General features: G+C 41.8%; 1 protein-coding gene across 1 annotated transcript in view; it reads left to right on the top strand.

Moving 5' to 3' along the window:
• TH (tyrosine hydroxylase) overlaps window positions 1–25,879 on the top strand; it is a 113,506-nt gene that overhangs the window by 3,735 nt on the left and 83,892 nt on the right. The window contains exon 2 of the mRNA XM_082271093.1: window positions 9,336–9,539. Coding sequence (XP_082127219.1) covers window positions 9,336–9,539 — 204 coding nt within the window. The remainder of the gene's footprint in view (window positions 1–9,335; window positions 9,540–25,879) is intronic.

Raw genomic sequence — 25,879 nt, 5'->3', positions numbered from 1 at the left:
GGAACTTTGACTTGCCTTGAACAGTTCCATTGCTGCAAATAGGGTGCGACTTGTTATGCGACTTTGAACTGTTAACTCACATGACAAGTCGCACTAGTGTGCACCAGGGCTTATTGTGATTTTTGGGGAGATTTTCTCTAATTCTCCATTGAGTTTCCAGAACAGGAAGTGATGGGAAATCTCCCCAAAGGGACACAGAAAAAGTAACCCGATTTTTAACCCTTTCCTATTCTACCAAACAATAAAAAAAATATCTATACATCCCTTTATTTAACCTAATCCTTTCAATAAAGTTCAAGCTTCACATAGATCAATAGGGCACATGTCAATAATATCATGTAACATTTTTATTTAGAGCAAATTTCCCTCTTGGCATTAACTTAAGCGCCGCCATGCTCCAAAATGACAACACATTTGGGTTAACTTTATAAAGGAATAGAAACTATTTACTTACCTTGGTAAATAAGGTGAAGCTGTGTTCATGTTGAATAACTAATTACGTGCAATGGAAATTAAAAAAATATATATTTTTGCAATACAGTAATTGAGTGATTGAAATTAAACCAGCTTCACATCATCCACTAAACTACATGACCATTAATCTTAGAAAGGAAACATGCTCAATTCCTTTAGTAAGTCAGGCCCAGGGTCTCTGACTACAAGGTGCATTATGGCTGTTTAATGTCATTAGAGACTACAGAGATTTGATAGACTTGTGATAATTTAAAAAAAATCAGCATGGCACAACCATTTTTGGCTGAGCACATGTAAAATACATTTGCAAATTACACACAGAAACAAGGTTTTTAAAACATTAATGCACATTATTAGGTTTTGGCGGTGTTTTGGATATGGAAATGATTACAAATATGAACAGTATTCATTTTTTATTTTTTTCTGACATGAAATATTGTAGAATAGTTGAAAATGTCAGAGAAAGTACAGCTCCGATGTCTGTAGTTCAAATGGTCTGTACACAGTAAGGGAGGATTTAATTATTTGCTGTCCTAATAGAAAATCTAGAATGGTCTTTCAATTCCATTTATTAAGAGTTTTTTTTTAAATATTTCATACAACTAAAGAAAAGATAAGTTTGTATATACCTGAACATATTAAACAATTTGAACTTACCATTTTCTGCCTATATTGAAGAAAAATATTAAAAGTTTGCACTTACTCTTTGAAGAGTACCTATCCAGACTGTCCAGACTACTTTAAGAACAACCAAACAAAGAGGAGAGCACAGAGACCGCTCTGGTGTAGCAATGTCCTGAAATCAGAAGGGTGCTGGTTAGGTCCGTAATCCCGACAGCTGTGCAATTAAGATACAGGCAACCGCACACCAACTTGAGAGTAGAAGATGATAAAAAAACATTTTTTGAAAATCCATAAAATCCATAACGACAAACCAGGGACATGAGGGAAGAAAACAGTTGACGCGTTTCACGAAACTATATTCGCTTAGTCATAACCGTGTCATAACTGTTATGACTAAGCGAATATAGTTTAGTGAAACGCGTCAACTGTTTTCTTCCCTCCTGTCCCTGGTTTGTCGTTATGGATTTTATGGATTTTCAATAAATGTTTTTTATCATCTTCTACTCTTAAATTGGTGTGCGGTTGCCTACTTCTTAATTACTTCTAGAACAATTTTAAAATAAAATAGTAAGCATTATAGTCAATTACTTTAATAGAATTTTCTAATATTTTACCTAAAATGACCTGTAGTGAAAACTGGGACTAATAATTCCTAAACAGCTGGGGTTAGCACAGGCTGCCCTGTACAGTTTACAACTTTTTTACTGAAAGGACAATGCCGTATGTGAGCACCATGATATCTATCTATCTATCTATCTATCTATCTATCTATCTATCTATCTATCTATCTATCTATCTATCTATCTATCTATCTATCTATCTATCTATCTATCTATCTATCTATCTATCTATCTATCTATCTATCTATCTATCTATCTATCTATCTATCTATCTATCTATCTATCTATCTATCTATCTATCTATCTATCTATCTATCTATCTATTTCTCTCTCTCTCTCTCTCTATATATATATATATATATATATATATATATATAGCCTCCCTAGGATTAAAATTACTGTGACTTTTTAACTATTTTTGAAGTGCAGCCAACTCACAGATGACTAGAAGCAATAAAACCCTCATTGTTTCTGTGCCTATCCTTGTTCAGTTTCTTCAATATTTCTTGACATGAAATAATGACACTTTTATCTCTTGAAGGGTCAAAAAAAATTGCTGTTTGGTGTGCAGCATTTCGCCCTTTTAGGCAGGCCATAGATGTTCGAACGTCAGCCGGTTCAGCAGGAGCTGGTCAAGATTCGGACCATGTATAGGAAGTCTGAATTTATCCATGTTGATCAATTGATGGACTTGGGTACAACCAGTCTGTTGGATTTTTCATGCGATTATTTCTAGTAGCTGTTATAGTCACTAGTAATGATCACTGTGCTCTCCTTGTGGGAACAGCTTCCCATGCCACCCCCCTCCCTCGAGAGAACTCAATGGCTCCTGGGCAACCCTGACTGTTGGTTACAGGAAAAAAAAATTGAGCCATCTATGGCAGGACTTAGTCAGTAGTGACTGTTGTAAAGGACAATGTTCTTTGTGTGTTGGTTGTGTAGCCAACAGTATCCAATAGAGACAGCTGCCCTGAATGCTACATGCCTTTTATTTAGGGTAGGCCAATGGCAGCCAGTTAGGTTTATGTTGAGAAGTCTGATTGGTTGCCATGAACAACAGCTTCATTTTTTTTTATACTTCTTTGCCAATTTATTTTTCTTTCATCTATTCTCTGATATGGAATTTATTCTGATAAATGTTTGTTGATTTTGAAGTGATAACTGAAATTAAAAACCTGAACTCTGGAAGCTGTCACCAATATTGCCTACCGACTCCTGCAGCTAACCCTTTCCCTATTACTGACTTACAGTATCTCACAAAAGTGAGCACATCCTTTACATTTTTGTAAATATTTTATTATATATTTTCATGTGACAACACTGAAGAAATGACACCTTGCTACAATGTAAAGTAGTGGGTGTACAGCTTGTTTAACTGTAAATTTGCTGTACTCTCAAAATAACTCAACACACAGCCATTATTGTCTAAACCGCTGGCAACAAAAGTGAGTACACCCCTAAGTGAAAATGTTCAAATTGGGCCCAATTAGCCATTTTCCCTCCCCGTTGTCATGTGACTCGTTAGTGGTACAAGGTCTCAGGTGTGAATGGGGAGCAGGGGTGTTCAATTTGGTGTCATTGCTCTCACTCTCTCATACCTCATGGCAAAGAACTCTCTGAGGATCTGAAAAAAAGAATTGTTGCTCTACATAAAAAAATGTCCTAGGCTATAAAAAGATTGCTAAGACCCTGAAACTGAGCTGCAGCACAGTGGCCAAGACCATACAGTGGTTTAACAGAACAGGTTCCACTCAGAACAGGCCTTGCTATGGTTGACCAAAGAAGTTATGTGCATGTGCTTAGCGTCATATCCAGAGGTTGTCTTTGGGAAATAGACGTATGAGTGCTGCCAGCATTGCTGCAGGGGTTGAAAGGGTGTGTGTGTGGGGGGGGGGGGTGTCAGCCTGTCAGTGCTTAGACCATACGCCACACACTGCATCAAATTGGTCTGCATGGCTCTTGTCCCAGAAGGAAGCCTTTTCTAAAGATGAGGCACAAGAAAGCCCGCAAACAGTTTGCTGAAGACAAGCAGACCACAAGACATGGATTACTGGAACCATGTCCTGTGGTCTGATGAGACCAAGATAAATGTATTTATTTCAGATGGTGTCAAGCGTGTGTGGTGGCTACCAGGTGAGGAGTACAAAGACAAGTGTGTTTTGCCTACAGTCAAGCATGGTGGTAGGAGTGTCATGGTCTGGGGCTGCATGAGTGCTTCCCGCACTGGGGAGCTACTGTACAATGAGGGAACCATGAATGCCAACATGTACTGTGACATACTGAAGCAGAGCATGATCCACTCCCTTTGGAGACTGGGCGGCAGGGCAGTATTCCAACACGATAACGACCCCAATCACACCTCCAAGGCGACCACTGCCTTGCTAAAGAAGCTGAGGGTAAAGGTGATGAACTGGCCAAGCATGTCTTCAGACCTAAACCCAATTGAGCATCTGTGGGGCATCCGCAAATGGAAGGTGGAGGAGCACAAGGTCTCTATATAAGCTGTACACTCACTACTTTACATTGTAGCAAAGTGTAATTTCTTCAGTGTTGTCACATAATAAGATATAATAAAATATGTACAAAAATGTGAGGGGTGTACTCCCTTTTGTGAGATACTGTATCATGCCTTGTTCTACAATTGTCTCTGTGTAGACTGCCATCTTGGAAGAAGTGCAGGGCTTTGCTTCCTCGTGTCCGATAATAAATAAATGCACTTCTAACCCACTAGGTCTTAAAATTTCACTTTCATTATAACTATGAAAGTAAAAAAATTAATATATAAGAAAAATAACTCCTGTGGCTCAGATTGTGTTTTCTACAGCGAATTCAGGAAAAAGTAGTGAAATAGTCTCTCAATAGGTTTCAGCTTCCTACTATTTATATGCATAATTAATATAAAATACAAATTATAATTATCAGTTTTTTGGATTTATTATGTTAAACTGTAAATATGTAAATATTGGTGAATATGATATATACTATTGGTGAATATAATATATACTTTAAAATAATATAATTATAAATCTGATTATTGAAAAGCCATAAATCATAATTATAAAATAATAAAATAGGGCATATTTTTTTTTGTATGTCTTTACATTTTATTTTTGGTGATTGGTAATCCAGTATCTATGCAATAGATTTTACTTTGTGACTGGCTGAATAGAAACATGATAATATGCCTTTAAGTGTTTTCCCCGATAAGGATGGAAGTAAAAAAATAATGCAATAGAAAATACATGATATGCTACAGTATGTGTGGCACTGGCACACACGTGTGACATCATAATGAGTCTGCGTAACATGCGTAGTGCGGTGCTGTCACATACACATGTGTAACACGGGGACATCACCGGATTTACATGGAGGCTTTTATAAATAGAGGGCAAATTTGAAGTGGATGCCAATAGACATGTAGCTTTGACTACATTTTCTATATATTACAATTTATTCACCCCTGACAAAGCCAGCAATGGTGGAACATGTTGGGTTGTAGGATTTGTGAGAGAATTGTGAGAGATATTGTGACTAAAGTCTAGTACACACAGGCTGAATGTCAGACGACATTGGCCAGTTCAATAAAAACCAGTCAACATTCGGTCCATGTGTATGGCAGCCGGTTTCAACAGAAGCTGGCTGTTTGGCCGGCTTCTGTTGGACGTGCATGCTGGAAAACCAGGGGCCGACCATTCAATGCCTGAGAGCCCTGACCAAAGTGTGTCGGCAGGGGGGGCCGTCCTCATGTAAGAACACAATAGGTCAGCGAGGGAGATTGCTGTACTAACATTGATTGGATTCGACCGGACCTGTCAATTTCTTTTTTTGTTCAACCCAAAAAACCGAATGGTGTGTTCTAGGCTTTACCGAGGCTCAGCTGGATGTTATAGTTTCTGATAGATAGAATATATAGCAGTAGGAAGCAATTTAAGCAAGAAAAGAATAGACATGTAGAATGGGAGCCAACATTCTTTTACAACTTTTTTTGGGTTCTCTGTAGGAAACACAATTTGTACCATAGGAGATTTTTTCTTATTTATTTATTTTTTATAATAAAAAGAACATTTTAAGACCCAGTGGATTAGATGCATGGTAAGAGGGGCACATAACCTCCACATTTTTTTATTTTTGGCAAATTCCCATAGTAAGGTCAAGGTAATTGATTTTTGAATAATTCAGGTGATTTCATTCTGTCATTTTGAGCAAATTCCTCATGTCAGAGCTGTCCCACTGATGACTGGTGATCTGATGACTGGTGATATGATGACTGGTGATCTGATGACTTGTGGTCTGATGACTGGTGATCTAATGTCTGGTGATCTGATGACTGGTGATCTGATGACTTGTGATCTGATGTCTGGTGATCTGATGAATGGTGATCTGATGAATGGTGATCTGATGACTGGTGATCTGATGACTGGTGATCTAATGTCTGGTGATCTGATGACTTGTGATCTGATGACTGGTGATCTGATGACTGGTGATCTGATGAATGGTGATCTGATGACTGGTGATCTGATGACTTGTGATCTGATGAGTGGTGATCTCATGACTGGTGATCTTGTGACTGGTGATCTGATGACTGGTGATCTGATGTCTGGTGATCTGATGACTTGTGATCAAATGACTGGTGATCTGATGTCTGGTGATCTGATGTTTGGTGATCTGATGACTGGTGGGGAAATATTTAGGAAGCAGCAGGAAAAGTGGTGTAGTGCACATTCCTTTCCAGCAAGCAGCACAGTGAATATAGATACTGTACACATAACCAGACAGACAACAATTTGGTAACAAATGTAACTTGACAAAGCCTTACTTTAATAAAACTAATATAATGAATGGCACCAGCAGATTATAGTGTTTGTAATTGTAGAAACATTGTTTACTCACACTGAAGCGGCACGACTTTCGGGGCGACCTGTGAAGTCGCGTGCACCGCGACTTCGGAACGACTTGCACGGACTTCATAAAATGAATGTCTATGCAAGTCGCTCCAGGTTGCCCCGAAGTTGTACAGGACCCTTTTTCTAAGTCGGAGCGACTTGTGTCGCTCCTATTAGAACCGTTCCTGTACTACACTATGGGACGCGATGGTGCGTGACCTGTCAGGCTGACCAAGTGGCCTGACAAGTCGTACTAGTGTGAATGGACACTTATACATAGTGCCTTAGGTGTTTCAATGGAGAAACCTGTTTACAAATATATAAAGGGTTTCAAATTTGATTTGCCTAACTAATATGGTAAACAGACATGGAAAGGGCCTTAGGCATTTCTTGTTTAGGATGGTAAAAAATGTGATTTGCCTTAACCACTTTAATACAGGGCACTTTCACTCCCTTCCTGCCCGGGCCAATTTTCAGCTTTCAGTACTGTTGCACTTTGAATGTCATGAAACACTGTACCCATATGAAATTGTTTCACACAACTAGAGCTTTCTTTTGGTGGTATTTCTTTTTCTTTTTTTTTTTGTTATCTCCACTGAGTTTTTTAATGCTAAACAAACAAAAAAAGAGCAACATTTTTGGAAACAAAATTGTTTTTTTTAGTTTCTGTTTTTAAAATTTTGAAAATAAGTAATTTTTCCTCCTTCAGTGATGTGTGCTGATGAGGCTGCATTGATGGGCAATGATAGGCTGCACTGATGGGTACTTATGGGGAGGCACTAATGGGCACTGATGAGGAGGTCCTGATGAGGCTGCACTAATATGTGTCACTGATGGGCACTGATAGGCGGCACATATGAGCACTGATAGGCACACTAATGGACACTGATAGGTAGTAATGACAGGCACTGATCAGCAGCACTGATGGGCACTGATAAGAGATACTAATGAGGAGCTACTGTTAGACGGCACTGATGAGAAGGCACTGCTTGGCGGCACTGATGGTTACTGATAGATGACACTGATGAGGAGGCACATAGGCGGCATTGATGGACACAGACAGGCGGCACTGATGAGGAAGCACTGATAGGCAGCCCTGATAAGCAGCACTGATGGGCAGTGATAAGCGGCACTGATGGGCAGCACTGATAGGCAGCACTGTTGGGCACTGATAGGCAGCACTGATGGGCACTGACTGGAACTGATGGGGCTGCACTGATGATCAGTGACCTGATTATCTGTGTACATGTCCCCTGTCACATTTGCCAGTTACCAGCTCTTCTTTCCTCACACCGTGACAGCACATGATGAAAGTACTGCTGATAAATGGCAAGTCTGTGTAGATTGTAATCAGCTGTGATTGGACCCAACTGATTGCATAGAAAAGAGCCACTGTGGTTGGCCTTTTACCGCTATCACAGAGGGGGGGGCTGGGTTCCGGAAGGACGTGCATGGATGCCCTCCTGGAACAACAGAGCTGCAGCCGTCCTTTGGCTATAGTGTGTTATTAAGTGGTTAAACAATGCAGGAAGTATTTCAGGACTTTTAAAGAAAAAACTATGTATGCAGTTGTCAAATAACTTCAAAGATGTTTGATCAACCAGTCAGCTTCCTCTACATCTTAGTTAATGTGAAACAAACAGGCATATTGTAAGTTAACTGCTAAGAGAGAGGATGGTGGAAGGAATGACCTAGGGTATGTAGTATACATGGACGCATGCCCATGCATGAAAGAAACATAGGTGCATTATAGGCGTATATATAGGTTGGACATATATGCTGGATGTGTGGATGCTTACTAAGATATGAACAGTAGAACTTAGTATTGAAGGGGACTTATAGGGTTTCCTTTTATTGTATTATTTTGTATATACTCTGTTGGACGTGTCATCTGTTGCTTGGATCCAATGAATGTTACACTCTCTAGAAAAGAGCCAAGGTTGCTCGAAACTTTTTTGAAGAGGTTGCGCTTCCTTTTCCCATATTATTATTATTTTTTTCTCAGAAATGTCAGTGTAAATAGGGAGATTTCTGTAAGATGTAAAAAGGTTTTGGTGGATTTAAAGGTGCAATTGGCAAAAAATAGCTACCAAAAAAGTAACTCCTTTCAACCTTCTTGAATCTGTGTTTGTGCCAAGGATGTCCCCTTGTATTATTTTCATTTTTACACAGATAAAAATCCCAGACAGGGTAAAAACTTAGATTGAAAAATCAAATTAATATATAGGAAAAACCCATATACAAAGAAAATTAAATAATGTAATCTGAACTACCCTAGATACACCTCTAAATAGAAACAATTAAAAAAAATTGTCATGTGAGATGAAACCACTTGTAGTCCAAGAAGCCTTTTGTGATAGGTTGACAATGCAGGAGCACAATTGGGAAATGGGGACAAAGCACTGTCACCCTATAACAGGAAAGACATTTTAACAAAGGTTACAGTTTGGAAATCGAAGCGAAATTATATTAAGGAAATTATATTAATGTGTTAAAGTTTATATGATATTTAAGTGTTTTGGTTTACATGTACTTTGATGGGAAACTAAGCAGACTGTTTCAAGATATCAGTAGTAGTTTATTAATTGATTTAACCTATATTCTGTATTTTATTCTCATGATTTATACAGTTGAACCTTTACATGAACATACTGTATAATAATTAATCTAAATTAAAAAAAAAAAAATTTTTTTTGCTTACAATTTTTTTTATTTTTTATTATTGCCTTTCCAGTCTCCCCGATTCTTGGGCAGGAGGCAGAGTTTGATAGAAGATGCACGGAAGGAACGGGAAGCAGCAGCAGCGGCAGCAGAAGCAGCGGAATGCTCTGACTCTTTGGTATTCGAGGAAAAAGATGGCAAAGCCATTGTCAACCTACTCTTCTCTCTCAAAGGAAACAAACCTTCTTCACTATCCCGCACTCTGAAAGTGTTTGAGGTAAGATGGAGACAGAAGTCCAAGTCAGGCATTATGATTAGGGTGGAGAATAAAAGAAATTCTTAGATCAGTTCTCCTAAATGCTTCTTATCCGGAGGATTTGGCTGCTCAAAGACCAAGGCCTATTTTGGCCTTTCGGCACTGTGTGATTTTAACGGAAAATTGCGCGGTCGTGTGACGCTGTACCCAAATAAAATTGACGTCCTTTTTTCCCCACAAACAGAGCTTTCTTTTGGTGGTATTTGATCACCTGTGCGATTTTTAGTTTTTGCACTATAAACAAAAAAAGAGCAACAATTTTGAAAAAATAACAATATTTTTCACATTTTTTTATATGAAATTCTCAAAAAAAAAATTAAAAAATAAATTTTTTAACATTGTAGGCCAATTTGTTTACTGCTACATATTTTTGGTAAAAAAAATCACAATAAGCAGATTTTGATTGGTTTGCGCAAAAGTTATTGCGTTTACTAACGACGGGAAAGATTTATGTAATTTTTATTGTTTTTTTCTTTAACTAGTAATGGCGGTGATCTGCGATTTTTTTTTGCGGGACTGCGACATTGCGGCGGACTGATCGGACCCCTGACTGACATTTTTGATACTTTTGGGGGTACCAGTGACATTACTACAGTAATCAGTGCTATAAATATGCACTGTTACTGTAAAAATTACACTGGCAGAGAAGGGGTTAACTTTATTAGTGATCAAGGGGTTAAGTGTGTCCCTAGGGGCGTGATTCTAACTGTCAAGGGGTGTGGCTTGTGATGTAACCACAGAGACATACAATCCTACATAGCAGGATCGTATAGTCTCTGCAGTTATACCAGGGAGAATGACAGGCGGCTTTGTTTACATTAGCCGCCTGCCTTTCTCGCTCTCCATCATAGCCACCGGTCACTCGCGCGGGGATGTCAGGGAACGAATGGGGGCGCGAGCGCGCCACCGGCCCCCCTGGCGGCACGCGGTCATCCCCGGCGGCGCGCGGTCGCCCCCCTAGAGGCTCGTGGGTGAGCGACGTACCGGTACGTCGCTTTGCCCAGGAGCGCAAGACTGCAGCAGTATATAGTCGTGCGGCGGTCGGCAAGTGGTTAATGCCTAAAGCCCCGTACACACTACTAGCTCAGATCAGAGCTGCTGTACTAACAATCCAATGTTAGTACAGTGACCTCCCCTGCTGTGCTATTGTGTTCGGACAGGGGGGTGGCCGCCCCGCCAGAACACTTCGGTTGGCAGACTGTTTTCAGGCATGAGCCTTCGACAGAAGCCGAGGGAACGTCTGACTTCTGTTGGACCGGCTGCCATACACACAGGCTGAATGTCGACAAGTTGACTATTGAACCGCTTAACTTAACTCTCTTTTTATCATCTTTTTATCTCTTTATAGTCCTGTACACCTGTATAATATAATTTGTGATTAATTTTTAATTTGAAATGCCTTTAATAGCTTTTGTTCTTAGTGATAATGTTATTTCCTGTCCTCGCACTCAGGGTTGCCAACACCCCACAACTTTTTTACTGTCAAAATATGGCACATTTAACGACAGCGCATTTTATTGACAACCTTAAAGTGATTGTAAAGTCTTGTTTTTTTTCACAAACATGTTATACTTACCATCCGGATCCTCTTCTTCACGAGTCCCTCTTTCCTGCTCCTGGCCCCTCCCTCTTATTGAGTGCCCCCACAGCAAGCAGCTTGCTATGAGGGGACCCGAGCTGAGCTGCAGCTCTGTGTATCCATTCAGACACAGAGTTGCTTTCCGAGCCAATGGCGTCGCGGCTGTTTCTCAGACAATCAAGAGGTAGAGTCCCAGGACGGGACTCGTGGACATCACTGAATGGAGAGGGGGCACAGGTAAGTATTAGGGGGTGCTGGGGGGGGGTGCGACATACAGAAGGCTTTTTATCTTTAGCACAACTAAATTTACTAACAACCCTGCTTTGGACATGAGTGCTACATTCTCCCCCTGCCAAGGACACGAAGTCCTCAGAGTCTGCAAAAAAACATATGCTCTCAAGCCTGAGAGTGGATGTCCTGTCAAAATGTGGATAGGGAAGGGTAAGAGGAAAGACCAAACTGTGGAGTACAAATACCTGTGGCATTCCACATGAAAGCATATGAAAAAAGCAATAGACATAGTTACATAGTTCCATAGTTTGTGAGGTTGAAAAAAGACATCAGTCCATCCAGTTCAACCTATGATGTGCGTGTGTGTGTTTGATGTTAAACATACATTGTATACCCCTGTATGTTGTGGTCTTTAAGGGGCCCATCTAATAGTTTTTTAAAGCTATCGATGCTCCCTGCTGATACTACTGCTTGTGGAAGAGAATTCCACATCCTTACTGCTCTGACAGTAAAGAACCCCTTACATATTTAGGTTAAACCGTTTTTCCTCTAGTTTTAGTGAGTGGCCCTGTGTCTTATTGTATTCCCTTTCTCTGAAAAGGTTGTTCCTTATGCCAGGGTCCTCACCAGTACAGTATTTGTACATTGATATCATATCCCCCCTTAAGCATCTCTTCTCCAGAGAGAATAAGCCCAGAGCCCAGAGTCTTTCCTCATAGCTGATGTCCTCCATTCCCCTAATTATTTATGTTGCCCTACTCTGGACTCTCTCCAGTTCCAGCACATCCTTTCCTGAGGACCAGTGCCCAGAACTGGACGGCATACTCCAGGTGTGGCCGGACCAGGGACTTGTAGATTGGGAAAATAATCTCTTTATTTTTGGAGTGAATCCCCTTTTTTATACATGCCAGTATTTTGTTGGCTTTGCTTGCAGCAGCTTGGCATTGCATGCCACTGCCAAGCCTGTTGTCCACAATACCCCCAGGTCCTTTTCCATCTTAAATTCACCCAGAGGTCCCCCCCCCCTAGTGAGTAGCTTGCTTTCGTGTTTCTGACGCCCAAATGCATTACTTTACATTTTTCAACATTAAACCTCATCTGCCATGTAGTTGCCCACCCCATTATTTTGTTCAGGCCCTCTTTTAAGGTTTCCACATCCTGCTTCGAAGATATTGGCATGCTTAGTTTAGTATCATCGGCAAATACCGAGATTGTGCTAGATATTCCCTCCTCTAGGTTGTTTATGATTAAATTAAACAGGATTGGTCCCAGGACAGAACCTTGGGGGACCCCACTTTCCACACCCGACCAATCCGAGTACTCCCCGTTTATCACCACCCTCTGTACTCTCCCCTGGAGCCAGTTCTCTATCCAGGTACTCACCCTATGGTCCATACCTACCTTCCTTAGTTTGTACAGTAAGCGTTTGTGGAGAACTGTGTCAAATGCCTTTGCAAAGTCCAGATACACCACATCCACAGGCCTTCCTTTATCTAAATGGCAACTCACTTAATCGTAGAGGGTTAATAGATTAGTCTGGCAAGAACGGTTTTTCATGAATCCATGCTGATTACTATTAATAATACCGTATTCATTACTGAAGTCTTGTAAGTAATCTCTTAACATCCCCTCCAAAATCTTGCAGACTACTGATGTTAGGCTGACCGGCCTATAGTTACCTGGGATATATCTTGGCCCTTTTTTAAATATTGGTACCACATTGGCTTTTTCCCAATCGGCTGGCACCATACCCGTCTGTAGACTATCCTTAAAGATCATGAATAATGGTCTGGCTATTACCTGGCTGAGCTCTTTAAGAACCCTCAGGTGCAAGCCATCCGGTCCCAGTGATTTATTTATTTTAAGTTTCTCTAGTTTCGTTCTAAGTCTATCTTCTGTTAGCCATGGGGGTACTTCTTGAGGTGTATTATTTAGTTTAGCATTACAAGCTGGGTTAGTGTAGCCCCCCAATTCTTTTTTAAGACTGAAGAGAAGAAATGATTTAACACTTTTGCCTTCTCTCTGTCCTCTGAGGCCAGATTTCCTTCATCATCTTTTATGGGGCCAATGTGTTCTGAACTTGCTTTCTTACTATTTATATACTTAAAGAATTTCTTGTTTTTTTTTTACTCTCTTCCGCTATATGTCTCTCATGTTCTATTTTAGCTGCCTTGATTTTGCCTTTACATTTCTTATTACACTCTTTGTAATGCTTGAATGCTGCCAGTGATCCCTCCGCCTTGTATTTTTTGAAGGCCTTTCCTTTAGTATTAATATGCATTTTTATGTTGGAGTTTAGCCACCCAGGGTTTATTTTTGCTCTTTTAAATTTATTTCCCTTTGGAATGCACTGGCCAATCCGTTTGTTTAGTATGCTCTTGAAGCACTCCCATTTTTCCTCCATGTTTTTTGTTCCCAGGGTTCTATCCCATGTGATATTTTCTAGCAAATAGCGCAGTTTTGGGAAATTGGCTCTTATGAAATTCAGTGTCCTTATATTACCCTTGTGTTTCCTATTTCCATGATTAATACTGAAACTAATTGACCTATGGTCACCGTTTTCCTAAGTTGTCCTTTATTTCTATATCCGTGAGCAGGTCTGTTTTGTTGGTAATCAGTAGGTCAAGTACCGCATCGTTTCTTGTCGGTGCGTTTACCATCTGACCCATAAAATTGTCCTGCAAAACATTTAGGAACTGCCGGGCCTCAGATGAATGTGAGGTTCCTTCCGCCCAGTCTATATCTGGATAATTAAAGTCTCCCATTATAAAGACATTTCCCATCCTTGCTGCCAATCCAATCTGTGAAAGGAGGTCCGCCTCCACCTCCTCCCTCTGGTTGGGGGGGCCTTTAGCATACGCCCAATATTACTTGCCCCATAGTGCCTTCCCTTTGAAGTTCTACCCATAGAGATTCTGCCTCATCCATAGCTCCATTATTAATATCATCCCTCATATTTACCTGTACATTATTCTTAATATACAGAAATACCCCTCCCCCTTTTTACCTTTTCTATCTCTGCGATAAAGGGAATACCCCTGAATGGTCGCAAGCCAATCATGAGAGTTGTCAAACCAAATCTCTGTAATCCCCACAAAATCTAAGTCCTCCTCATACATCAGCAGCTCCAGCTCTCCCATATTTTTGGCCAGGCTTCTAGCATTGGTATACAACCCTCATAATTTTGACCAGATGCATACTATATCCTTGTTTGATGTTGTTTTTAGTGTGATCTTTCCCCATACCCACCTTGGATTTAGGAACTCTGAGTGCCCTACTGCTAATGTCCCCATTTGTGCCCGCTGAACCTTGCTCCCCGCTGGCTAATTCTACATCTGTACCCTCCCCCCCATCACCTAATTTAAAAGGCCCTTCTAACTTGTTGGCCATCTTCACACCCAGTATGATTGCACCCTCCCCATTTAGGTGCAATACGTCCCTACTAAAGAGCCGGTAGCCGACTGAGAAGTCGGCCCAGATCTCCAGGAACCTATAACCCTCCTTACTACACCAGCTCCTCAGCCACTTGTTAACATCCTAGACAAATTACAATTTACCCTTACTGTCTATCTAACTAATACTATACTCTTTTAGTAAATCACTGTACATGGAACTACCAACATTATGAAAAAGGCCCCACTCCCTTGAGAGTGACACATTTTCCCAAAAGCATTTCAACACATTTGAAAGTAAGGTTCACTTGGCAAACCTTAATTAAAGCACAGAATTTACTGCTTACCCAGATTGGCACGGTCACGCCATCTGGTGGCAGCAAGACAGAGAAAGTTTGCATGCAGACATTTTCAGTCCATAGGTTTCAGATTGCAGGTAAAAGACTTGCCCATTTGCCACAGCACAGCCTACCTGAATAGCTAGCTAAATATCACATTGTCTCTGTCACACCAAAGTCCAGCAGGTACTTTTCCTTGTACTTGAGGAACATGAAACTCAAGTGTGATATGAATGGGAGTCATCTATCACCGACACCCATTGGTAGCAACAACTTTTCCGTTGGATCCCCGATCCCGGGAACTAACACTTGAGCAGTCACACAAATATGCAAGGGCTGGGACTGTAATGATGATGAACCCTTCTGATCCATCTTCTGGAGCAGCAAAGTCCCACTGCATATGTAATCACACCTCAGACTCTCTATGGCAGGACACACTGACAATCAAGTGCAACAGGTCAGCATGTCACTTTTCAGGGCACTTCCTGTAACTGCTGGTATCAGGAGTACAATCCAGCAGTAAATAGCACAAATAGGAGTGTCCCCGTAGTAAGATTTTTTCAGGTGAAGAACAACTTCTTGCAGAACTATGTGCATTTTCTTTTCTGGAACAGCAACAATAATTGCAGTGGGTATTTTCTTCAAGACAGGACCAGCAATTCCCACAGGCAATAAGTGTCAAGACCATCACTTGGTGACACTCGCTGTAACCGCAGCAACTTAGATATCTTCACAAAAATGCACATCACAGAAGTTACATAAACGGTTATCACTTTTTCTGCACATTCTCTATACCGGTTAGGCTTACCAGCTTCAGACATCGGTGTGGCAAGAACATGTCCAATCAAGAAAAGTCCATGCACAATCGAGAAGGTCCATGCAAAAGGAGCCCGTGCAGAAAAAGTGCTCTGACATATATCATCTGATGGATCCCATAAACTTTGATGTTATGAGAACATGCAAATCCTCCACTAAATATGCTCACCTTGTATCTCACCTTGCTACTGGACCCCTGAGCTAACAGTGGGTCATGTGTGCTTTAAATCCCTCCAGAGCAGGATAATAGGTAACTGGAATACCGTCCGGAACAGCCCCTAAGTTTCGGACCCAGACAAGGCAGACCATTCACGATTGCAATAACCCCACACGTTCAGCTGAGGCAGAGAGTATAAAGCAGATCATGGTGAAGTATTGTAAAACAGTTTTTATTTAAAACACAAATTGTGCCTCTTACTTGCAAAAGCACTGAGCCCAGTGCTAGGTAAAACAGCTTGTTTACAGGGTATTCCGTGAGACATCACGACTCCTCCTACACTCCATACGCATTAAGTCCCAAGGAGAGGGACTTTGTTAGTGGAGTACGGAAGGAGAGATGGCACCCGCATAAGAAGATAGACCAGAGCGGTGATTGGCTAAAGTGTTTTATGAAACCATGGCGATCAGGGCGCTCTGCCCTTTACGGGAACCCGAAAGGGAACAGGCTCTCCACAGTGACACGGTAGACACTGAATTGCCAATGGAAGAGGAGAAAAAACCTTCTTAATAGGAAATGACACCCTACACCACCGTCAATACTGATGCTATCATGTATTAAAATATATTACATTTTTTAAACTCCATTAATATAAGGAGTACACAATTACAATAAAAGAACAGATAATAAAATAATCATCATAAAAAAAGAGGGATAAATAGATAAAATGTCTCAAAAAGATTAGAGGACATTAGTTAAACCTGCTGTCTTTCGCTGTCGATTAAACTGTCTTATAAAATTGCTACCTCTACAGTGTTTTTTTAACCTTTTCTAACCCCCAGAATTTTAGACTTCGTGGGTCCCTATTGTGACACAATCTAAAATGCTGTGATACATAGTGTGTCTTAAGGCCTTTCTAAATATTATTCATGTGCTCAGCCACGCGGACCTGCAGTGCTCTAGAAGTGCGTCCAATGTACTGCAAACCGCAGCTGCACTCGAGCATATATACTACCCCGGTGGCACACAAAGATCTAAAAAATTATTGAAAAACACTGGGCCATTCTCAAACAGAATAGAGTATTAGAACCCGTTCTTCCAGTCAGACCGCAGTTCGTATATAAAAGAGCTCTTACCTTGAGAGACCGAGTGGCGCCAGGGGTCATTGACCCCCCTATCTATAATGAGAACAGATTATTCTCATTTCTCTCAGGCTTTATGCCTGTGGGAAGTTTGTGGCATGCAGGACGTCTAGGGTAAATTGTAAAAAACGTAAGGAGTTTGTATCCTCAGCAACTGGCAGGGTTTACAAAATTTCTATATATATAAAATTGCAGTGCTGTATTTATATATATATATAACCAGTCAGGTCCATAAATATTGGGACATTGACACAATTCTAATCTTTTTGGCTCTATACACCACCACAATGGATTTGAAATGAAACAATCAAGATGTGCTTTAACTGCAGGCTTTCAGCTTTAATTTGAGGGTATTTACATCCAATTCAGGTGAAAGGTGTAGGAATTACAACAGTTTGTATATGTGCCTCCCACTTTTTAAGGGACCAAAAGTAATGGGACAATTGGCTGCTCAGCTGTTCCATGGCCAGGTGTGTGTTATTCCCTCATTATCCAATTTACAAGGAGCAGATAAAAGGTCCAGAGTTAATTTCAAGTGTGCTATTTGCATTTGGAATCTGTTGCTGTCAACTCTCAATATGAGATCCAAAGAGCTGTCACTATCAGTGAAGCAAGCCATTATTAGGCCGAAAAAACAAAACAAACCCATCAGAGAGATAGCAAAAACATTAGGTGTGGCCAAATCAACTGTTTGGAACATTCTTAAAAAGAAAGAACGCACCGGTGAGCTCAGCAACACCAAAAGACCCGGAAGACCACGGAAAACAACTGTGGTGGATGTCCGAAGAATTATTTCCCTGGTGAAGAAAACACCCTTCACAACAGTTGGCCAGATCGAAAACACTCTCCAGGAGGTAGGTGTATGTGTGTCAAAGTCAACAATCAAGAGAAGACTTCACCAGAGTGAATACAGAGGGTTCACCACAAGATGTAAATCATTGGTAAGCCTCAAAAACAGGAATGCCAGATTAGAGTTTGCCAAACAACATCTAAAAAAGCCTTCACAGTTCTGGAACAACAGCCTATGGACAGATGAGACCAAGATCATGTTGTACCAGAGTGATGGGAAAAGAAGAGAATGGAGAAGGAAAAGAACTGCTCGTGATCTAAAGCATACTACCTCATCAGTGAAGCATGGTGGTGGTAGTGTCATGGCGTGGGCATGTATGGCTGCCAATGGAACTGGTTCTCTTGCATTTATTGATGATGTGACTGCTAACAAAAGCAGCAGGATGAATTCTGAAGTGTTTCGGGCAATATTATCTGCTCATATTCAGCCAAATGCTTCAGAACTCATTGGACGGCGCTTCACAGTGCAGATGGACAATGACCCGAAGCATACTGCGAAAGCAACCAAAGAGTTTTTTAAGGGAAAGAAGTGGAATGTTATGCAATGGCCAAGTCAATCACCTGACCTGAATCCGATTGAGCATGCATTTCCCTTGCTGAAGACAAAACTGAAGGGAAAATGCCCCAAGAACTAGCAGGAACTGAAGACAGTTGAAACCCAGCGTCTGGTGATGTCTATGCATTCCAGACTTCAGGCTGTAATTGACTGCAAAGGATTTGCAACCAAGTATTAAAAAGTGAAAGTTTGATTTATGATTGTTAATCTGTCCCTTACTTTTGGTCCCTTAAAAAGTAGGAGGCACATATACAAACTGTTGTAATTCCTACACCGTTCACCTGATTTGGATGTACATACCCTCAAATTAAAGCTGAAAGTCTGCAGTTAAATCTTGTTTGTTTCATTTCAAATCCTTTGTGGTGGTGTATAGAGCCAGAAAGATTAGAATTGTGTTGATGTCCCAATATTTATGGACCTGACTGTATATATATTCTTTTTATAGATGGGTGTTGGCTTTATTATTATTATTATTTATAGCTTATTATTATTATAGCTGCTTTTTTTATTAGTGTGTGGGGATTCTTCATTTTCCTTTACAAAATTTCTGATTTGATCACGGCTCTACCGGGTAGTATATATGCTTGAGTGCCGCTGCGGTTTGCAGTACATTGGATGCACTTCTAGAGCACTGCAGGTCCGTGTGGTCGAGCACATGAATAATATTAAGAAAGGCCTTAAGATACACTAAGTATCCCAGCATTTTAGATTGTGTCACAATAGGGACCCACAAAGTCTAAAATTCTGGGGGCTAGAAAAGGTTAAAAAACACTGGAGAGGTGGCAATTTTATAAGACAGTTGAGTCAACGAGAGTCTTACTGGATCTATGAAACAAAAGTGGCGGTCCCGAGAGGGTTAAACGTTGACTTTGACTTAAATTGCTTTATCTCTGACCGTTAATTTATTACAGTATATTGTGATCTGTGAGACAGCGGGTTTGACTAATGTCCTCTCCTCGTTTGGAGATATTTTATCTATTTATCCCTTTTTTTTTAAGATGATTATTTTATTATCTGTTCTTTTATTGTAATTGTGTACTCCTTATATTAATGGAGTTTAAAAAATGTAATATATTTTAATACTTGATAGCGCCAGTAATGACGGTGGTAGGTAGGGTGTCATTTCCTAGTAAGAAGGTTTTTTCTCCTCTTCCATTGGCAATTCAGTGTCTTCCGTGTCACTGCGGAGAGCCTGTTCCCTTTCCGGGTTCTGAAAAGGACAAAGCCTACTGATCGCCATGGTTTCATAAAACACTTTAGCCAATCACCACTCTGGTCTACCTTCTTATGCGGGTGCCGTCTCTCTTTCCGTACTCCGCTGACAAAGTTCCTTCCTCTTGGGACGTAATGTGTACGGAGGGTAGGAGGAGTCGTGACGTCACCCACTGTCTCACAGAATACCCTATAAACAAGCTGTTTTACCTAGCACTGGGCTCAGTGCTTTTGCAAGTAAGAGGCGCAATTTGTCTTTTAAATAAAAACTGTTTGACAATACTTCAACATGATCTGCTTTATGCTTTCTGCCTGAGCTGAACGTGTGGGGTTATTGCAATCGTGAATGGCCTGCCTTGTCTGGGTCTGAAGCTGAGGGACGATTCCAGACGGTATTCTAGTTACCTATTGCATGGACTTTCTTGATTATGCATGGACTTTTCTTGATTGGACATGTTCTTTCATATAGCACTGCACTAATTGATTTTTAATAGTACTGTCTGTTGGATGTAGATTGACCTTGAGTGCCAGCTGCTTTTATATAGTATTATATTGGTATTTTGCGCTGATACAATTTGTTTCCTTATCGGTGTGGAAAGACACTGGATCAACTCTTCCCAAGGCCGCGGGACAAACAGGCATGCCTAGCCCGGCAGATAGTGATGTAGGCACTCTGATTTCCTCCAGGACAACTGATGCTGCAGACACCAACTGATCAGAGCTAGTGATGGCTGCGGAAGACTCACAGTAGACAATGGCAGTGGGAACTAACACTTCCACTGCAGCAGCGGTGGTGGACACGAAAAGACTGGCGATGACCCTCGGATCAGACTCAGCCGAGGCAGGATGGATGAACCCGGACGTATTCAGCACTTGTTTCCTTCTGTAACAATCACAGCAGTTGGATCAAAGATGACTGTGCATACAGCCGCAGTTCAAACTTCTCCACGTGGGAGCAGTAACCCCTCCCCCTGCCAAGGGATTGGTCCGTCTGCTCTGCAGGAACTTTAGCGCCCGCCTCTTTCTTCCAGCAGCGCACCAAAATTCTTCTGGAGTCTGCCTTAACCCCTTCAGCACTGCCATAAAGTGACAAAAGACCAGGCTGACACTCTCCCAAGAGCAAAAAGACAATTAGGTTCTTCCCCACATGGTTCAAAAGGACAATAGCACAGTTACTGAAGCATGAAGATGTTACTTGCCACTTTCCCACGGAGCCAAATGAAATTCCTGTGTAGTTGCAGTCTGTTGCTAGGGGCAACCAAAGCAAAAATAACATCGAGCCCCACGTTGGGCACCAAAATGTAGAGCCCTCCCCAACTTCCAGAGGCCTGGTGGTGACTAGGGATGATCGAACGGTTCGGGTTGACCATCGGTTCGACCCGAACATTGACTGTTCGAGGTTCGGCCGAATTCTGAACTTTTTGCTGAAAAAGTTCGGAATTCGGCAACCAGAACCGACCAAAGTGCAATGGGACAGGAACTGGGCTTTAAAAGCCCGTGATTGGACCAGAACCATCAGTAAAAGCCAATTGAGGGGGCAGGAGAATGATAGGAGTGTGATTGGAGTGACTAGGGGGTCCAGAGGCCAATCATTAGTGAATACGCCCCCCAGTATATAAGATAGCCCCTCCAAATCTCTACCATTTTAATACAGGGCTGTGGAAGAGAGTGGAAGCAGTTCTGTTACTTCTGCTCTCAAAGTGTCATTTAGCAATTATTAGTGTGAGGAAAGGGATATCTAGTGTAGTTAGGGTACTATTTTCCACTATAGTTAGATTTAATAATCTAGTTTCTGTAGGGAAAGTGTTAAGTGTAAGGGGACCGTAGTGTAGTGTAGGGTTAACTGACTCTGATTGCTATGGCAGGGTGACAAAATCCTTCCATGTCAGGGTGACCGCTATAGAGAAAAGATTGTTTCTCTTAGAACACTTATAGAACCAGATAGTGGCTTCGTCCCTGTCACCCTGCTTTTTGTTGCAGGTGTTTATTGGGCTTTTTTGAGGACATGTTCGGAGTCAGGCATGACATCTGAACTTCTGTGTAGGGGTATATATACACACATGTATGTATATATACACATACACATATATAGGTGTGAAAGTAGCAGAAACATATGCTTGCGCTAATGAAATAATTAACACCCATATGGCTTCTCTGCTATAACACCTATATATGTGTATGTGTATAAATACATATAAGTGTGTGTGTATATACCCCTATACAGAATTTCAGATGTTTTGCCTGCCTTCAAAGACCCCCAAAAATGCCCAAAACATCTGAAATTCTGTATAGGGGTACATATACACACACACTTATATGTATTTATACACATACACACATATAGGTGTGAAAGGAGAGAAGCCATATGGGTGTTAATTATTTCATTAGCGCAAGCATAGTGTTCTGCTACTTTCACACCTATATATGTGTATGTGTATATATACATACATACATGTGTGTGTGTATATATACCCCTACACAGAAGTTCTGATGTTATGCCTGCCTCCAAAGACCCCCAAAAAAACGCCTGCTACAAAACCGGCAAGGTGTGAAAATAGCGGAGCCACTATCCTGTTCTATTGCAATTCTAATACAAACTAACTTTTTTTTTCTGGTTCTGGACATGCTACAGAGCTGAAACTTCACAGGTACACTTTTTAGACCCCCCAGACACTAAATTCAAATTCAATAATTTTTTCAATAATTGGCTCTCTATCAAAAATTACAATTTTTAAGAACTTTTTTTGTGTGATTAATAGTCCCTGGGGCATGACCCAGAACCCTAGGCACTTTTTAGTGGCATTTATTGGGTTTTAGGGCTTCAAAATGGTGTTTTTTGATTACCGAAGTTCGGGTCCCATTGATTTCAATGGGGTTCTGAAATCCGGGCCGAACTTTCGGGAAGTTCGATTGTTCTGGTCGAACCGAACTTTTGAAAAGTTCGATCATCCCTAGTGGTGACCCCCAGAGACAGGGAGGGCCAATATCGCTCCTCAGGATACAAATTACTAGGCATGGTGGGTGGGGAACAAGATAGAAAGATGGGCGCCAGTCACTGTTATGCCTAAACAAATTCATAATTTTATTCTATTTTGTTCCTGTTGTGAGAAATTTTATTTCTCACAACAGGAAGAAAAATGGGAGAAAGGGGTACGGCACTATACACCCTTAGTGAAAAATGGCAGATTGGCAGACAAAAATGTAGAGTAGGCAGACAGCGGTACAGAAAAAGATCCTTCAAGCTGTGAACTGACCTGGGAGGCAACTCCTCTCCCCTAGGTCCAGTTTCGTATAGCAATCTGTACTTAAACTGTGGACTGACCTGGGAGGCAACACTTCTCCTCTAGGTCCAGTCTCCTATGGCAACAGTATGTAACTCACAGAAGGTGCAGGAATTCTGTGGATGGCTCCATCTTGACGCTTTCCCAGGCTCTTTAACACATGGCAGCATCACCTCTGGTACTTCATCTCAGGTCTCCATCCTTTCCTTCATGCTTCCAGGCAGTGTGCAGGCTCTCCCTTCCAGAGCCCTTAGCACATGGCTAGGCCTCAGGCTGCAGGCCTATCCAGCAGCAGCTGTTCCTCACACAAGAGAGACAGATCACCTGACTTCCTCCAAATAAATAGCCTCCCCGCTATTGATTGGCTGAAAGAACATACATATTCATAACCTGACTCACTGTAATTCATCACACTAATGCCAAAGGTAACAGTGCCACCTACTGACAGAAAGGAGAATTACAGCCAAACCAGGATTAGGAGGGAAATCCAATGACCACAAGACTATAAATCAGCCAGGTTAGCTACCACCTAGCACAAATAAATTTACTAGCAACCCTGCTTAGGACAAGGGTGCTACACATGCTACCACCAGTGTCAGACAGTGTGCCCTACTACAGGTGGGTCGCCAGCCGGAGAAATTTACCTGCATCTTCCAAGGGGACAGTCCCTCCTTTGGAGTTCATGGTGCCCTTCTAATGCACTACTGCCCACTCCTCACACTTCTAGTACCTAGACATCTTGCACTGGTGATTTGCGAATTCCAGGTTTTCTCTTACTCTCTTCTCTCCCCCGAGCTCCACACAAACTGGTTCTCGCCTACAGCTATCTTGCAGTGTTGGCATGCATTGCACACCCGGGGGTTAAAGTGTGGGGTGGACACAGAGGATGGGATGAGTGGTGGAGCATATTCGACCTTCATTATCCACATGCAGATAACAATACTGTTCATTAGGAGAGGATTACATACAGTCTGAACTGACAGCCGCAGCAAGTGTTTGTGTGTCACTGTGGGTTGGGCTGAATATGATTGGGGGTCTGCAGTCACAGCTTCCTTGCAGGATAGCTCAAGTGGTTTTGGATCCAGCCCTGCTCTCACCCTCTCCCTCCTCACTGGACTCAGCAAGAGCAGCCGGGAGCCATTGGCTTCTGCTGCTGTCAATCAAACTCAGTGACGAGGAAACGGGGGACAGGGCCGAGCCGCACTGTGTGTGCCAATGGATACACAGTGCATGGCTCAGGATTGAGCCTGCAGACGTGCCACCATAAAAAGTGGCTTTCTGTGGTGGCACATGGAGAAGAGGAAAAGCCCAAAGCACCCGGGGGGGACCCCAGAAGAGGAGGCTCAGAGCTGATCTATCATTGCACATAGCAGGTAAGTATGACATGTTTGTTATTTATTTGAAATCGCTTTAAATCAGCATTTAACCCAAGACCACAAATGTAATATATTGCAGCTTACCAATTATTAGATGTGGTGGCTTCATTAGTTTTCTTTTTTAGCTTTTTCACCTCAGTTTTCCCCTTGTGATCTGCCCAGTAACACAAATCCTAGAGTGCCACCACTCTGGATGTAGGAGCAAAAGACACCTTTGGACTGCAGCATTGTCAGTCTGGGGGACGGGGAATGTTAGATGTACTAACAGATTTAGATATATTAACAAACTGAAACCATATTTCAGCTGATTGGACCGATCATGTGAAAGGGGCCTAAAGCTGCTTTGACACTGTTGCGCTGCGGTTTACTCGGACCGTGGGTGCAGCGCAGTGCACCTGTGTCTTTCCTGCAGGTTAGCTGCTCTTTGCCATAGACCTCTACACTGCTCAAAAAAATTAAAGGAACACTTTGAAAACACATCAGATCTCAATGGGGAAAATTATCATACTGGATATCTATGCTGATATGGACTGGGCAATGTGTTAGGAATGAAAGGATGCCACATTGTTTGTTGGAAATTAAATTTATCAACCTACAGAGGGCTGAATTCAAAATCAAAGTGAAAATCAAAGTGAAAAATTGATGAAGCAGGCTAGTCTATTTTGCTGACATTTCATTTCAGCAACTCAAAATGGTGCTCAGGAGTTTGTTTGGCCCCCACATGCTTGCATGCATGCCTGACAATGTCTGGGCATGCTCCTAATGAGATGACAGATGGTGTCCTGGGGTATTTCCTCCCAGATCTGGACCAGGCATCTCTGAGCTCCTGAACAGACTGAGGTGTAACCTGGCAGTGTCGGATGGACCGAAACATAATGTCCCAGAGGTGTTCTATTGGATTTGGGTCAGGAGAGCATGGTGGCTATTCATTGGCATCAATTCTTTCATCCTCCAGGAACTGGCTGCATACTGTCACCACATGAGGCCCGGCCTTGCCGTTCACCAGAAAGATCCCAGGACCCACTACACCAGCGTAGGGTCTGACAATGGGTCCAAGGATTTCATCCCGATACCTAATGGCAGTCAGGGTGCCATTGTCCAGCCTGTAGGGGTCTTTGTGTCCCTCCATAGATATGCCTCCCCAGACTATCACTGACCCACCACCAAACCGGTCATGCCGAGCGATGTTACAGGCAGCATAACTTTCTCGATGGCTTCTCCAGACCATTTCACATCTGTCACAGGGTGAAGCTGCTGTCATCTGTGAAAAGCACAGGGCGCCAGTGGCAGACCTGCCAATTCTGGTGTTCAGTGGCAAATGCTATTCAAGCTTCACAGTGCCGGGCAGTGAGCACAGAGCCCAATAGAGGAC

Source organism: Pelophylax lessonae (genome assembly GCF_965119305.1).
Source record: "Pelophylax lessonae genome assembly, chromosome: 10".
NCBI lineage: Eukaryota > Metazoa > Chordata > Amphibia > Anura > Ranidae > Pelophylax > Pelophylax lessonae.
The sequence above is the reverse complement of the archived record's forward strand: the minus strand, read 5'-3'. Positions and strand labels throughout refer to the sequence as shown.